General features: G+C 45.5%; 1 protein-coding gene across 2 annotated transcripts in view; it reads left to right on the plus strand.

Annotated features, from left to right (window-relative positions):
• The window catches only part of LOC137365033 (zinc transporter ZIP9-like), a 160,088-nt gene that overhangs the window by 130,604 nt on the left and 13,054 nt on the right, over positions 1–16,430 (plus strand). For both annotated transcript variants that reach the window (XM_068027896.1, XM_068027895.1), the window contains exons 5-6: positions 519–604; positions 10,030–10,164. In XM_068027896.1, coding sequence (XP_067883997.1) covers positions 519–604; positions 10,030–10,164 — 221 coding nt within the window. The remainder of the gene's footprint in view (positions 1–518; positions 605–10,029; positions 10,165–16,430) is intronic.

A 16,430-nucleotide genomic window follows, 5' to 3' on the forward strand; every position in this document is an offset into this window, starting at 1 on the left:
TTTGAAAATTTCAATTGACCCTTAGCCTCAACAGTTTTGTTGGGAGGGTAGGGGGAGTTCCAGATTTCCACTACCCTTTGTCTGAATTGCTTCCTGACAGCATCCCTGTGTGGCCCAGCTCTAATTTTAAGGTTGTGCCCCTTGTTCTGGACTCCCCCACCAGAGGAAATAGTTTCTCTCTATCTACCCTATGAGATCCTTTAAACACCTCAATTAGATTGTCCCTCAATTTCCTAAACTCAAAGAAATACAAACCAGGTTTATCCAACTTGCCCTCACAATCTAATCCTTTTAGCTCAAGTAACATTCTGGTTAATCTACGCTACACCTCTCCAAGGCTAATATATCCTTCCTGAGGTACTGTGCCCAGACTGAATGCAGTACTACAAGATACAGTCTAACCAGAGTTCTGTACAACTGCAACATAACTTCCACACATGAAAAGAAATTCCTCTGTAGGCCACGTACAGTTGACAGTGTTTAGCCTCATGACTAACCTGTTTTATTCCCTCTTACAGCGGATGGTGTGGCTTTGGGCACTGCAGCAGGATCCTCCCAGATCTCTCTCCAAGTCATCGTGTTCTTTGCCGTCATCCTCCATAAGGTGAGCAGACAAGCCAACTTTGACATTTATTGTTGTTGGGCCCTGGGAAACGCTAGCAGGGATCACCCGCTCATGGTTGCCTTGAGATAGTGGTGGACCTTCTCCTTGAACCACTGCAGTCCTGATGTGACACAACCAACATCACTAGAACAAATTAACTAGTCATTTAGCTCATTGCTGTCATGGGAGCTTGTTGTATCCAAATTGGCTGCAATGTTACGATAGTTACTATACTTCAGAAAGTACTTCATTGGCTCTCAAGCAATTTGGGACATCTCAAGATTGTTGAAGATGTTATAAAAATCTAAGTTATTCCTCTCTCCAAATATTATGGTGAGTTGCTGCAGTGTGTCCTGTAGATTATACACACAGTGGGCACAATGTGCTCGTGATGGTGGTGGTGGATATTGTATTCAGCAGCAGGTCGGGATCAAAAACCTCAATAATGTTTAAACTAGTCTGGCAGGGGTGGGTGGGACCCAAAGTAGTAGTCTCTCCGATGGGATAGTTGAGGCAAATGTAGAGGTTAAAGCAAGCAAGCCGGGCAGGGGAAGGACAGGGTGCGTGGAAGGTCTGGTAGGCTAAACTGCATTTACTTTAATGCAAGAAGCCTTACAGGTAAGGCAGGTGAACTCTGAGCATGGATCGGTACATGGGATTGTGATATAGCTATCACAGAAACGTGGTTGAGGGATGGGCAGGACTGGCAGCTCAAGGTTCCGGGGTACCGATGCTTCCGGCGTGACAGAGGTGGAGGTAGGAGAGGAGCGGGAGTTGCACTATTGATTAGGGAGGAAATCACAGCAGTACTTAGAGAAGATATCCCGTGGGGAACGTCCAGCAGGGCCATATGGGTAGAACTTAGAAATAAGAAAGGGGTGATCACTTTGATGGGATTATACTACAGGCCCCCCAATAGTCAGAGGGAATTGGAGGAGCATATATGTAGGGAAATTACAGATAGGTGTAGGAATTATAGGGTTGTAATAGTAGGTGATTTTAACTTCCCTAATATTGACTGGGACTGCCTTAGTGCTAAGGGATTAGATGGGGAAGAATTTGTTAAGTGTGTCCAGGATAGTTTTCTGAAGCCGTATGTGGATGGCCCTACTAGAGAAGGGGTTGCACTCGACATCCTCTTAGGAAATGAGGCTGGGCAGGTGTTTGATGTGTCAGTGGGGGAGCACTTTGGGACCAGTGACCATAACTCTATTAGCTTCAAGATAGTTATGGAAAAGGATAGGACTGGTCCTCAAGTTGAAGTCCTAAATTGGGGGTAGACGAATTTCGATGGCATCAGTCAGGAACTCTCAAAAGTTGAATGGGAGAAGCTGTTTACAGGTAAAGGGACGTCTAGCAAGTAGGAGGCTTTTAAAAGTGAGATAGGAAGAGTTCAGGGCCGGCATGTTCCTGTTAGATTGAAGGGCAAGGCTGGTAAGTTTAGGGAACCTTGGTTGACGAGGGATATTTGGGGTCCGGTCAGGACAAAGAAGGAGGCATATGTCAGGTATATGCAGCTGGGATCAAGCTAGTCCCTCGACGAGTACAAGGGATATAGGAGTACACTTAAGAAGGGAATTAGGAGGGCGAAAAGGGGCCATGAGATTTCCCTGGCAGATAAGATAAAGGAGAATCCTAAAAGACTTGATAAGAGGAGAAGGGTAGCTAGGGAGAGAGTAGGTCCCCTTAAGGATCAGTGTGGTAATCTATGTGTGGAGCCACGGGAAATGGGCGAGGTCTTAAATGAATACTTCTTGTCTGCATTTACCGTGGAGAATGTTATGGAAGTTAGTGAGTTCAAGGGAGGGAACAGCGATATCCTGGAGCATAGCAACATTACAAAGGAGGAGGTGTTGGAGGTTTTGAAGCGCATTAAGGTGGATAAATCCCCAGGGCCTGACCAGGTGTATCCTAGGATGCTATGGGAAGCAAGAGAGGAGAATCCTGGGGCCCTGGCAGAGACTTTTGTATCATCGTTAGCCACGGGTGAGGTACCGGAAGACTGGAGGATAGCTAATGTTGTGCCTTTATTTAAGAAGGGCAGCAGGGAACTAGAGGCCGGTGAGCCTTACATCAGTGGTGGGAAAGTTATTGGAAGGGATTCTGAGAGACAGGATTTATATGCATTTGGAAAGGCAAGGTCTGATTAGGGATAGTCAGCATGGCTTTGTGTGTGGGAAATCATGTCTCACGAATTTGATTGAGGTTTTTCAGGAGGTGACCAAGAGGATTGACGAGGGCAGGGTGGTGGACGTTGTCTACATGGACTTCAGCAAGGCCTTTGACAAGGTCCTGCATGGTAGGCTGGTCCGGAAGGTTTGAACACATGGGATCCAGGGTGAGCTAGCCAATTGGATACAAAATTGGCTTGGTGATAGGAGGCAGAGGGTGGAAGTGGAGGGTCGTTTTTCAGATTGGAGGCCGGTGATCAGTGGTGTGCCACAGGGATCAGTGCTGGGCCCGCTGTTGTTTGTCACGTATATTAATGAGTTGGATGTGAATGTAGGGGGCATGATTAGTAAGTTGGCAGATGACACCAAAATTGGTGGTATCGTGGACAGTGAAGAAGGTTGTCTAAGGTTACAACAGGATATAGATCAACTGAGAAAGTGGACAAGGGATTGGCAAATGGAATTTAATGCAGACAAGTGCAAAGTGATGCATTTTGGGAAGTTAAACCAAGGCAGGACATAAACAGTGAATGGCAGGGCCCTGGGGAATGTTGTTGAGCAGAGAGACCTTGGGGTGCAAGTACATAGTTCCCTGAAAGTGGCAACACCGGTAGACAGGGTGGTGAAGAAGACGTATGGCATGCTTGCCTTCATCGGCCGAGGCACTGAGGACATGAGTTGGGACGTCATGTTATATTTGTACATAACATTGGTTAGGCCGCGTTTGGAGTACTGTGTGCAGTTCTGGTTGCTGCACTAATGGAAAGATGTGATCAAGCAGAAAAGATTCACAAAGATGTTGCCTGGTTTGGAGGGCTTAAGTTCTAAAGAGAGATTGGATAGGCTGGGTCTGTTTTCCCTGGAGCGAAGGAGGCTGAGAGGGGACATGATAGAGGTATATAAAATTATGAGAGGCATAGATAGGGTAGATAGCCAGAGTCTGTTTCCCATGGTAGGGGTGACTAAAACTAGATGGCATAGATTTAAGGTGAGAGGGAGGAGGTTTAAAGGGGATCAAAGGGGTAAATTTTTCACACAAAGAATGAGCTGCCAGAGGAGGTGGTGGAGGCAGGAACAAGAGCAACATTTAAGAGGCATCTGGACAGGTACCTGAATGAGCAAGGCATAGAGGGATATGGAATTAATGCAGGCAGGTGGGATTAGTATAGATAGGCATTATGGTCGGCATGGATGCAGTGGGCCGAAGGGCCTGTTTCTATGCTGTACGACTCTATGACTCTATAACGTTGAGCTTCTTGAGTGTTGTTATGGCAACACCCATCCAGGTGAATTTTTTTTTATTCATTCATGGGATGTGGGCATCGCTGGCTAGGCCAGCATTTATTGCCCTTGAGAAGGTGGTGGTGAGCTGCCTTCTTGAACCGCTGCAGTCCATGTGGGGTAGGTACACCCACAGTGCTGTTAGGCAGGGAGTTCCAGAATTTTAACCCAGAAACAGTGAAGGAACGTCGATATAGTTCCAAGTCAGGATGGTGTGTGACTTGGAGGGGAACTTGCAGGTGGTGGTGTTCCCATGTATTTGCTGACCGTGTCCTTCTAGCTGGTAGAGGTCGTGGGTTTGGAAGGTGCTGTCTAAGGAGCCTTGGTGCCTAGCTGCAGTGCATCTTGTAGATGGTACACACTGCTGCCACTGTGTGTCGGTGGTGGAGGGAATGAATGTTTGTGGATGGTGTCGAGTTTCTTGTGTTGTTTGAGCTGCACCCATCCAGGCAAGTGAAGAGTATTTCATCACACTCCTGACTTGTGCCTTGTAGATGGTGGACAGGCTTTGGGGGGTCAGGAGGTGAGTTACTTGCCGCAGGATTCCTAGCCTCTGACCTGCTCTTGTAACCACAGTATTTCTATGGCTATTCCCAGTTCAGTATCTGGTCAATGGTAGCCCCCAGGATGGGGATAATGGGGGATTTAGCGATGGTAATGCCATTGAATGTCAAAGGGAGATGGTTAGATTCTCTCTTGTTGGAGATGGTCATTGCCTGGCACTTGTGTGGCGCGAATGTTACTTACCATTTATCAGCCCAAGCCTGGATATTGTCCAGGTCTTGCTTCATTTCTACACGGACTACTTCAGTATCTGAGGAGTCACGAATGGTGCTGAATATTGTGCAATCATCAGCGAACATCCCCACTTCTGACCTTATGATTGAAGGAAGGTCATTGATGAAGCAGCTGAAGATGGTTAGGCTAGGACACTACCCTGAGGAACTCCTGCAGTGATGTCCTGGAGCTCAGATGCTTGACCTCCAACAACCACAACCATCTTCCTTTGTGCTAGGTATGACTCTAACAAGCAGAGAGTTTTCCCCCTGATTCCCATTGACTCCAGTTTTCCTAGGGCTCCTTGATGCCATACTTCGTCAAATACTGCCTTGATGTCGAGGGCAGTCACTCTCACCTCACCTCTTGAGTTCAGCTCTTTTGTCCATGTTTGAACCAAGGCTGGAATGAGGTCGGGAACTGAGTGGCCCTGACAGAACCCTAACTGAGCAGGTTATTGCTAAGCAAGTGCTGCTTGATAGCACTGGTGATCACACCTTCCATCACTTTACAGATGATTGAGAGTAGACTGATGGGGCGATAATTGGTCGGGTTGGACTTGTCCTGCTTTCTGTGTACAGGACATACCTGGGCAATTTTCCACATTGCAGGGTAGATGCCAGTGTTGTAGCTATACTGGAACAGCTTGGCTAGGGGCGTAGCAAGTTCTGGAGCACACGTCTTCAGTACTGTTGCCGGAATATTGTCAGGGCCCATGGCTTTTGCAGTATCCAGTGCCTTCAGTCGTTTCTTGATATGAATTGGCTGAAGTCTGGCATCTGTGATGCTGGGGACTCCAGGAGGAGGCAGAGTTGGATCATCAACTCGGCACTTCTAGCTGAAGATTGTTGCAAATGCTTCAGCCTTATCTTTCATACTGATCTGCTGGGCTCCCCCATCATTGAGGATGGGGTTATTTGTGGAGCCACCCTCCTCCAGTTCGTTGTTTAATTGTCCACCACCATTCACGGCTGGATGTGGCAGCACTGCAGAGCTTAGATCTGATCCGTTGGGTATGGGATCGCTTAGCTCTGTCTATTGCATGCTGCTTACGCAGTTTGGCATGCAAGTAGTCCTCTGTTATAGCTTCACCAGGCTGACACCTCATCTTGAGGTATGCCTGGTGCTGCTCCTGGCATGCCCTCCTGCACTCTTCATTGAACCAGGGTTGGTCTCCTGGCTTGATGGTAATGGTAGAGTGGGGGATATGCCAGGCCATGAAGTTATGGATTGTGGTTGAGTACAATTCTGCTGCTGCTGATGGTCCACAATGCCTCATGGATGCCCAGTATTGTGTTGCTGGATCTGTTCGAAATCTATCCCTTTTAGCACGGTGGTCATGTCACAACACAATGGAGGGTCTCCTCAGTGTGAAGGTGGGACTTCGTCTCCACAAGGACTGTGTGGTGGTCACTCCTACCAATAATTCCATTACAACTTCAGCCTTGTAGATGTTGAAGGAGCTTTGCGGATTCGGGAGGAAAGTCATTTTACCCGGCCTCTGCCTCTTTTATAGCCACGGTGTTGATGTGGCTCGTCCAGATCAGCCAGATCTTTCCTTGTATCTCGAGCCGCTGCTGGAATCTGCCCTCAGTTGGCTGCAACCTCTGAAAATCAAAGCACCTCGAATGAATTTATTTATTTTATTTTTTTATTTAGAGATACAGCACTGAAACAGGCCCTTCGGCCCACCGAGTCTGTGCCGACCAACAACCACCCATTTATACTAACCCTACAGTAATCTCATATTCCCTACCACCTACCTACACTTGGGACAATTTACAATGGCCAATTTACCTATCACCTGCAAGTCTTTGGCTGTGGAACGAAACCGGAGCACCCGGTGGAAACCCACACGGTCACAGGGAGAACTTGCAAACTCCACACAGGCAGTACCCAGAATCGAACCTGGGTCCCTGGAACTGTGAGGCTGTGGTGCTAACCACTGCGCCGCCCCACTGCGCCATCGTGTCTCTAGGACCAAAGAGGTGAGAGAATGACAGAGAAATGGTTTTTAATATGTAGGGAGAAAGTGATAAAAATAGTCACAGTCCAGGTCATTTCGAAAATAAATGTAAGTTAATTTGAATGAATTGATGGTGAGGGGAATATGATGGAAATCAAGCAATAGGAAAACCAAATAAAATAAATAAACTAGTCTGGAAAGGATAGAGGTTGCAGCTTTGTGCTAACTGGAGTGGGCCCCTTGAGAAAGGGGTAGTGTTCGTTGTCAGTTCCTCCAGCCAGTGGGAGACATTCCCTCCCATAAACCCCTCCAACTCTGGCCTTCTCTTGCCCCCACTCTCCCTCCCCACATTTTAAAAGGAATTTAATTCTCAGTACTTAGACATCCTGGACAGAGCCATTCACCTGATCATGCTTTTGCCACTGGACTGCAGTATAAGGATGTAAAGCGTTAATGCTGAAGACAGTGAGTGATGATGTCATCATTACGAGGTTAGGCTGGAGAGAGAAACATGATGGATGCTATCTTCAGAGGCTTGATTAGAGTGTATATAGTATTATGGAAATAATAAACAGTTCCTGTCACACTAAATACAACACACATCAAACTCAATATCCAGTTCCTCCACGACTAGTGCATTGCCTGCAGTGTGTACCATCTATAGAATGCACTGCAGCAACTCACCAAGACTTCTTCAACATCACCTCCCTTCTCTGTGACTTCCAATACCATGAAACTGGACAGCAGTGATATCCTAGGAACACCACCAACTCCATGTTTTTATCCATCATACACCATCCTGACTTGAAACTATGTTTGTTGTTCCTTCATTGTCGCTGGGTCAAAATCCTGGAACTCTCTGCCTAATAGCACTGTGGGTATACCGACACCATATAAACTGCAACAGTTCAACAAGGCAGCTCATCATCACCTTCTTAGGGGCAATTAGGGATGGGCAACAAATGCTGGCCTTGCCAACAATGCTCACATCCCATGAATGAATAATAAAAAAAAGCTCTTGCTTATATTTTTAAAAGTCAGCTGTTTCCTCTCTCGTAGTGTGTATACAAACTAAAAAGCTGTTGCCTGTACACAAATAGCATGCAATCCTTTCAGTGAACATGCCCTTGTTTCTTTTAAAGTGAAGAATAAACTTCTTTACTCTCGTAACTCTTTGTTGATTATTTCAATTAAGGCTCCATGGGGAGATAAAGCAGATGCTAACAAACCACTGAGTGGGAAGATGCAGACTGGCCCATGGGATGATCTAGAAACAAATAGCAGGTCTGCTGAACCAACACATTTCTGTGCCAGCATTTGCAGCTGCAGGGTTTTCCTAGTTTCTGGGCCTAATGCAGTGGGAGTTCCTAAAGCAAGGAGCAGTGACCAGTGATTGGTGTCATGCTGTGATGGGGTGGGGGTGTAGTTGAGGAAAGGGAGGGGTGCAGAGGTTAGTGACTGGGGAGGGGTGGAGTAGCAGCTAGAGACAAGGTGGAGAGCAGAGGCTGGTTACTGGGGAGGGTAAATGGGTCATAGCTAGAGGACATGGATGGAACAGAGCTGGAGAGGAGTGGGTGGGTGGTGCTGTAGCTGGAGACAGGTGGGGAGTAGAGGGGGAGCAGCTGGAGATTGGGGTTAGATCCAGTGGAACAGTGCCTGGAGATTGGTCTCAGGTCTAGTGGGAAGCAGTGGTGGGAGATGGAGCTGGGGTCCAGTGGGAAGCAGTGGTGGAAGATTGATCTGGGGTCTAGTGGGAAGCAGTGGTGGGAGATTGAACTGGGGTCGAGTGGGAAGCAGTGGTGGGAGATTGAACTGGGGTCGAGTGGGAAGCAGTGGTGGGAGATTGAGCTCCGGTCTAGTGGGAAGCAGTGGTGGGAGATTGAACTGGGGTCGAGTGGGAAGCAGTGGTGGGAGATTGAGCTCAGGTCTAGTCGGAAGCAGTGGTGGGAGATTGAACTGGGGTCTAGTGGGAAGCAGTGGTGGGAGATTGAACTGGGGTCTAGTGGGAAGCAGTGGTGGGAGATTGAGCTCCTGTCTAGTGGGAAGCAGTGGTGGGATATTGAGTTGGGGTCTAGTGGGAAGCAGTGGTGGGAGATTGAACTGGGGTCTAGTGGGAAGCAGTGGTAGGAGATTGAGCTCATGTCTAGTGGGAAGCAGTGGTGGGAGATTGAGCTTTGGGTCTAGTGGGAAGCAGTGGTGGGAGATTGGGCTGGGGTCTAGTGGGAAGCAGTGGTGGGATATTGAGCTTTGGGTCTAGTGGGAAGCAGTGGTGGGAGTTTGGGCTGGGGTCTAGTGGGAAGCAGTGGTGGGAGTTTGGGCTGGGGTCTAGTGGGAAGCAGTGGGGTGGGAGTTTGGGCTGGGGTCTAATGGGAAGCAGTGGTGGGAGTTTGAGATCAGGTGCAGTAGAGTAGTGGCTGGAGATTCGACTCAGGTTCAGTTGGGAGCAGTACCAGGATATTCAGGTCAAGTTCAGTGGTCTGATAGAGAAAGACCTTTCAGCAAGGGTTCATTTTGATCGGATTGATGGCAGGTACAGTAATATTGTGGTTATGTTACTGGACTAATGATTCAGGAACACGAGTTCAATTCCCAACATGGCAGTTGGGGAATGTAAATTCAGTTTATTAAATTAACCATGAATAAAAAGTTACTACTCGTAATGGTGACTATGAAAGTACTGGATTGTTGTCAAATAAAATCTGGTTCTCTATGTTCTTTCGGGAAGGAAATCTACAATCTTTACCCGGTCTGGCCTATATATATGATACCAGACCCACAGCAATGTAGTTTATTCTTAATTTCCCTCTGAAATGGCCGAGCAAGCTACTCGGTTGTTAGTGATGGACAATAAATGCTGGCCTTGCCAATAATGCTAAAACCCCTGGAGGAGTGAGACAAGCATGTTCAAATTCACACCTTTTTTTAACTTTTCCTTTTATCTCGACCCAGAGTTTCCAAATTGTGACATTTTGTTTGTTGTTTTATACAACCTTAAATGTCTTCATAAATAATTCAGCAGACAAGCAACGGTTGGAGGAGGGGTGACAAGAGGAAGGACGATCATTGAGCATGTGTGGGAGCTGCTATTGCAGCTGTTTAAACAGAGGCAATGGCAGAATAGTGAAAGGTGGTGCAGAATAAATGAATAAAATCATTCATAGAACAATAAGATTGGCTGCCTAGTTTTACCATAAATCTGTACTCACTGCTGTTAGTCTGGATATTTTCAGGCTCCTGCATCGTTTGGTTTGGTCTCCTATCTGATGCATGCTGGTTTAGAGAAGCGGCAGATTCAGAAGCACCTACTCGTATTCTCCCTAGCAGCACCGCTCCTCGCCATCACCACGTACTTTATAGTCAGCAAGGTAAGAGCGTCAGCTACCAGTCACTGCAGAGCCACCTCCAGCTCTAATCCTCACTCTCCACCTCTACTCACTCCTCCTCTATTCCTCACTCTGCACCTCCACTCACTCCTCTAATCCTCAGTCTCCACCTCTACTCACTCCTCCTCTAATCCTCAGTCTCCACTTCTACTCACTCCTCTAATCATCACTCTCCACCTCCACTCACTCCTCCTCTAATCCTCAGTCTCCACCTCTACTCACTCCTCCTCTAATCCTCAGTCTCCACCTCTACTCACTCCTCCTCTAATCCTCACTCTCCACCTCTACTCACTCCTCCTCTAATCACTCTCCACCTCTACTCACTCCTCCTCTAATCATCACTCTCCACCTCTACTCACTCCTCCTCTAATCATCACTCTCCACCTCTACTCACGCCTCCTCTAATCATCACTCTCCACCTCTACTCACGCCTCCTCTAATCATCACTCTCCACCTCTACTCACTCCTCCTCTAATCATCACTCTCCATCTCTACTCACTCCTCCTCTAATCATCACTCTCCACCTCTACTCACTCCTCCTCTAATCAAGACTCTCCACCTCTACTCACGCCTCCTCTAATCATCACTCTCCATCTCTACTCACTCCTCCTCTAATCATCACTCTCCACCTCTACTCACTCCTCCTCTAATCAAGACTCTCCACCTCTACTCACGCCTCCTCTAATCATCACTCTCCACCTCTACTCACTCCTCCTCGAATCATCACTCTCCACCTCTACTCACTCCTCCTCGAATCATCACTCTCCACCTCTACTCACTCCTCCTCGAATCATCACTCTCCACCTCTACTCACTCCTCCTCGAATCATCACTCTCCACCTCTACTCACTCCTCCTCGAATCATCACTCTCCACCTCTACTCACTCCTCCTCGAATCATCACTCTCCACCTCTACTCACTCCTCCTCGAATCATCACTCTCCACCTCTACTCACTCCTCCTCGAATCATCACTCTCCACCTCTACTCACTCCTCCTCAAATTCTCACTCTGTCATACAGTAATCATGGGGGATCTCACTCTACATATGGACTGGGTAAACCTAATGCTGTGGAGGACAAATTCCTGGAAAGTACATGAGCTGGTTTTCTATAACAGTATGTTAAGGAACCAACTAGAGAATAGGCTAGTTTTGATCTAGTATTCTGAAATGAGAAAGGGCTAATTAATAATCTCATTTTAAAGGAGTCTCTAAGGAAGAGTGACTAATAGAATTTTACATTAAGGTTGAAAGTAACTTAATTCAATCCAAACTTGGGTCTTAAATCTAAACAAAGGAAACTACAAAGGTATGAGGGGCAAAGTGACTAGTAGATTGGGAAACTACATTAAAAAGTATGAAGGTAGACAGGCAATGGCTAGCATTTAAAGAATTAATACATGGTTTACAACAAATTTACATTCCTTTGAGGCACAAAAACCCAGTAGGAAAGTGATCTCACCATGGTTAACAAGAGAAGTTAAAGATTGTATTAGATCAAAGGAAGAGGCTTATAAAGTTGCCAAAGAAAGTAGTAAGCTTGAGCATTGGGTGATTTTAGAATTCAGCAAAGGAGGACCAAGAAACTGATAAAGAAAGAAAAAATAGAATATGAATGTAAACTGGCAAGAAACAAAAATGGACTATAAAAGCTTCTGTAGGTATGTAAAAAGGAAAAGATCAGCAAAGACAAATGTGCACCCACTAAAGGCAGAGACAGCAGAATTTATAATGGGGAATAAGAAATGGTAGAGAAACTAAACAAATACTTTGTGTCTGTCTTCACAAAGGAAGATACAAAAAACTTTCCAAGAATATGAGAGAACCAAGGGACTAGTGAGAATGAGGAATGGAAAGAAATTAGTATTAGTTGGAGAAATTATGGGACTGAAAGTTGATAAATCCCCTAGACCTGATGATCTACATCCCAGAGTGTTGAAATAGGTGGCTGTAGAGATAGTGGATACGTTGGTGATCATCTTCCAAAATTCTATAGATTCTGGAACGGTTTCTGCAGATTGGAAGGTAGCAAATGTAACCCCACTATTTAAGGAAGGAGCGAGAAAGAGAACAGAGAACTACAGACCTGTTAACTTGACATCATTGGTAGGGAAAATGCTAGAATCTACTATAAAGGATGTGATAACTGGCCACTTAGAAAATAATGGTAGGTTTGGCAGAGTCAACGTGGACTTATGAAAGGGAAATCATGTTTGACAAATGGTTGGAGTTTTTTTGAGGATGTAGCTAGCAGAATAGATAAGGGGGAACCAGTGGATGCAGTGTATTTGGATTTTCACTAGGCTTTTGATAAGGTCCCACACAGGAGGTTAGTAAGCAAAATTGGAGCACATGGGATTGGGGGGAATATACTGACATGGATTGAGAATTGGTTAACAGAGAGTAGGAATAAAGATAGGAAAGGGAAAAAGGGGGGGAGGGGAGGTGCTATTGATTAAGGACAGCATTGCAGTGTTGGAGAAAAAGGATGTCCCGGGGGGGTTGAGGACAGAATCTATTTGGCTAGAGCTAAGGAACAAAAAAGGTGCTCGGTGTCGTCTATAGGCCACCAACAGTGGGAAGGATGTAGAGGAACAAATTTGCAAGGAAATTACAGAGGTGCAAAAATTAACGGGTAGCTGTTATGGAGGACTTTAATTATCCAAACATAGACTGGGATAGTAGTAGTGTAAAGGGCAGTGAGGGGCAAGAGTTTCTAGAGTGTGTTCAGGAAAACTTTCTACAGCTGTATGTTTCTAATCCAATGAGAAAGGAGGCACTGCTGGACCTGTTTCTTGGGAATGAGGTGGGTCAAGTGGATCAGTGTCAGTAGGAGAACATTTAGGGACAGTGATCATTGTATCATAAGGTTTAGGCTGACTATGAAAAAGGACAAAGAAGGATGCAAAGTAAGATTCATTAACTGGGGGAAAGCCAACTTCATTGGGATAAGAACAGATCTGAAATGAATAAATTGGAATCAAAGGTTCGCAAGAAAAATGGTAGCTGAACAATGAGCTACCTTCAAAGAAGAGATAGTTTGGGCACAGTCAAGGTATGTTCCCTCAAGGGGAAAGGTAGGGTAAACAAATCCAGAGCTCCCTGGATGACAAAAGAGATAGAGATTTAGATCAAGAAGAAAAAGTGTACTTATGACAGATGCTAGATAGAAAATACTGTTGAGAACCAGGCTGAATATAGAAGGTTCAGAGGGGAAGTAAAAAAGCAAATGAGAGAAGCAAAGAGAGAGTATGAAAAGATACTAGCAGTAAATGTAAAAGGGAATTACCAAAGTTTTTTATAGACATATAAATAGTAAAAGGGTGGGAAAAGGAGGAGTGGGTCCGATTAAGGATCAAAAAGGGGATTTATGCATGGAGGCAAAGAGCATTGCTAAGGTATTAAATGAATACTTTGCATCTGTCTTTACTAAGGAAGAAGGTACAAGCCAGGCAATGGTGAAAGAGGAGGTAATTCAGACACCAGAAGGGTTTAGAATTGATTAGGAGGTATTGGACAGGCTGTCTGTACTTAAAGTGGATAAGGCATCAGGACCGGATGAGATGCATCCAAGGATACTGAGGAAAGTGAGAGTGGAAATTACAGAGGCACTGGCCATAATGTTTCAGTCTTCCTTAGACTCTGGGATGGTGCCAGAAGACTGGAGAATTTCAAATGTTACACCCTTGTTCAAAAAAGGGTGTAAAGATAAGCCCAGCAACTACAGGCTAGTCAGTTAAACTTCGGTTGTGGGGAAACTTCTAGAAACAATAATTTGGGACAAAATTGATAAGAAACATGGACAAATGTGGATTAATTGAAGAAAGCCAGCATGGATTTCTTAAGGGAAAAATCATGTTTAACGAACTTGCTAGAGTTGTTTGAAGAGGTAACAGAGAGGGTTGATGAGGGCAATGCAGTTGATGTGGTGTACATCAAAAGGCATTTGATACAGTGCTGTACAACAAAGTTATAGCTCATGAAATAAATGGGACAGTAGCAGCATGGATATGGAAATGGCTGAGTAACAGGAAACAAAGAAGTGGTTAATGGATGTTTTTCGGGCTGGAGGAAGGTTTGTAGTGGAGTTTCCCGGGGTCAGTGTTGGGACCCTTGCTTTTCCTGATATATATTAATGACCTAGACCTTGGTGTACAGGGCATAATTTCAGAGTTTCCACATGAAACGAAACTTGGAAGCATTGTGAACTGTGAGGAGGATAGTATAGAACTCCAAAAGGACATAGACAAGTTGGTGAAATGGGAAGACAGGTGGCAGATGAGGTTCAATGCAGAGAAATGTGAAGTGATTCATTTTGTTAGGAAGAGCAATATAAAAAAAAGGGTATAATTCTAAAGTGGGTGCAGGAGCAGAGGGACCTGGATGAATATGTGCATAAATCATTGAAGTTTCCAGGACAGGTTGATAGAGCAGTTAATAAAGCATACAGTATCCTGGGCTTTATTAATAGGGGCATAGCGTACAAGAGCAAGGAGGTTATGTTGAACTTGTATAAGACATTAGTTTGGCCTCAGCTGGAGTATTGCATCCACTTCTGGGTGCCACGCTTTCGGAAGGATATGAAAGTGTTCGAGAGGATGCAGAAAAGATTCACGAGAATGATTCTAGGGATGAGGACTTCAGTTCTGAAGATAGATTGGAGAAGTTGGGACTGTTGTTCTTGGAGAAGAGAAGGCCGACAGGAGATTTGATGGAGGTATTCAAAAGCATTAGGGGTCTGGATGGAGTTGATAGGGAGAAACTGTTCCCACTCATGAAAAGATCAAGAACGAGAGGGAACAGTTTGAAGTAATTGGTAAAAGAAGCAAAAGTGACATGAAGAAGAACTTTTTCACACAGCGAGTGTTAAGGTCTGGAATGCACTGCCTGAGAACGGGGTGGAGGCAGGTTCAATTGAAGCATTCAAAAGGGAAATAGACATTATATGAAAAGGAGGAATGTGCAGGGTTATGGGGAGAAGGCGGGGGAGTGGCACTAAATGAAATGCTCATGAGGAGAGCTGGTGCAGACACAATGGGCCAAATTGCCGCCTCCTGCACCATATCAATTCTGTGATTCTGGATCATTCTCAGGTTGGCAGGCTGTGATTAGTACGGTACTGCAAGGATTAGTGCTTGGGCCCCAGCTGTTTACAATCTATATCAATGATTTGGATCTGGGGACCAAATGTAATAATTCCAAGTTTGCTGATGACACAAAACTAGGTGGAAGAGTGAATTGTGAAGAGGATGCAAAGGGGATTTAGACATGCTAAATGAGTGGGCAAGAACTTGGCAGATTAGATATAATGTGGAAAAATGTGAAGTTATCCACTTTGGTAGGAAAAAGAGAAATGCAGATTATTTCTTAAATGGTGAGAGATTGGCAAGTGTTGATGTCCAAAGGGACCTGGGTGTCCTTGTTCATAAGTCACTGAAAGCTAACATGCAGGTGTAGCAAGCAATTAGGAAAGCAAATGGTATATTGGCCTTTATTGCAAAAGGATTTGGGTTCAGGAGTAAAGAGGTCTTGGTGCAATTGTATAAAGCTTTGGTGAGACTGCACCTGGAGTATTGTGTACAGTTTTGGTCTCCTTACCTAAGGAAGGATATACTTGCCATAGAGGGAGTGCAATAAAGGTTCACCAGACTGATTGCTGGGATGGCAGGATTGTCCTTTGAGGAGAGATTGAGGAGATATTCTCTAGAGTTTAGAAGAATGAGAGATGATCTCATTGAAATATACAAAATTCTTGTAGGGCTCGACAGGGTAGATGCAGGAAGGATGTTTCCCCTGGCTGGAGGCGGGGGGTGGGGGGGGCGGTGTGTCCAGAATCAGGGGAAACAGTCTCAGATTAAGAGATAGGCCATTTAGGACTGAGATGAGGAGGAATTTCTTCACTCAGAGGGTGATGAATCTTTGGAATTCTCTACCCCCAGAGGGCTGTGGAGGCTCAGTCATTCAAAAAAGAGATCGATAGATTTCTACATATTGAAGATATCAAGGGATATAGAGATAGTGCAGGAAAATGGCTTTGAGATAGAAGATAGGTCGTGATCTGGTTGAATAGCAGAGCAGGCTCGAGGGGCCAAATGGCCTACCATTGCTCCAATTTCCTATGTGCCTCCTCTAATCCACACCCTCCACCTCTATTCACTCCTCCTCTAATCCGCACCCTCCACTTCCACTCCTTCCTCCTCTAATCCACACCCTCCACCTCTACTCTCCCCTCTTCAAATCCACACCCTCC

Source organism: Heterodontus francisci, chromosome 3, assembly GCF_036365525.1.
Source record: "Heterodontus francisci isolate sHetFra1 chromosome 3, sHetFra1.hap1, whole genome shotgun sequence".
Classification (NCBI taxonomy): domain Eukaryota; kingdom Metazoa; phylum Chordata; class Chondrichthyes; order Heterodontiformes; family Heterodontidae; genus Heterodontus; species Heterodontus francisci.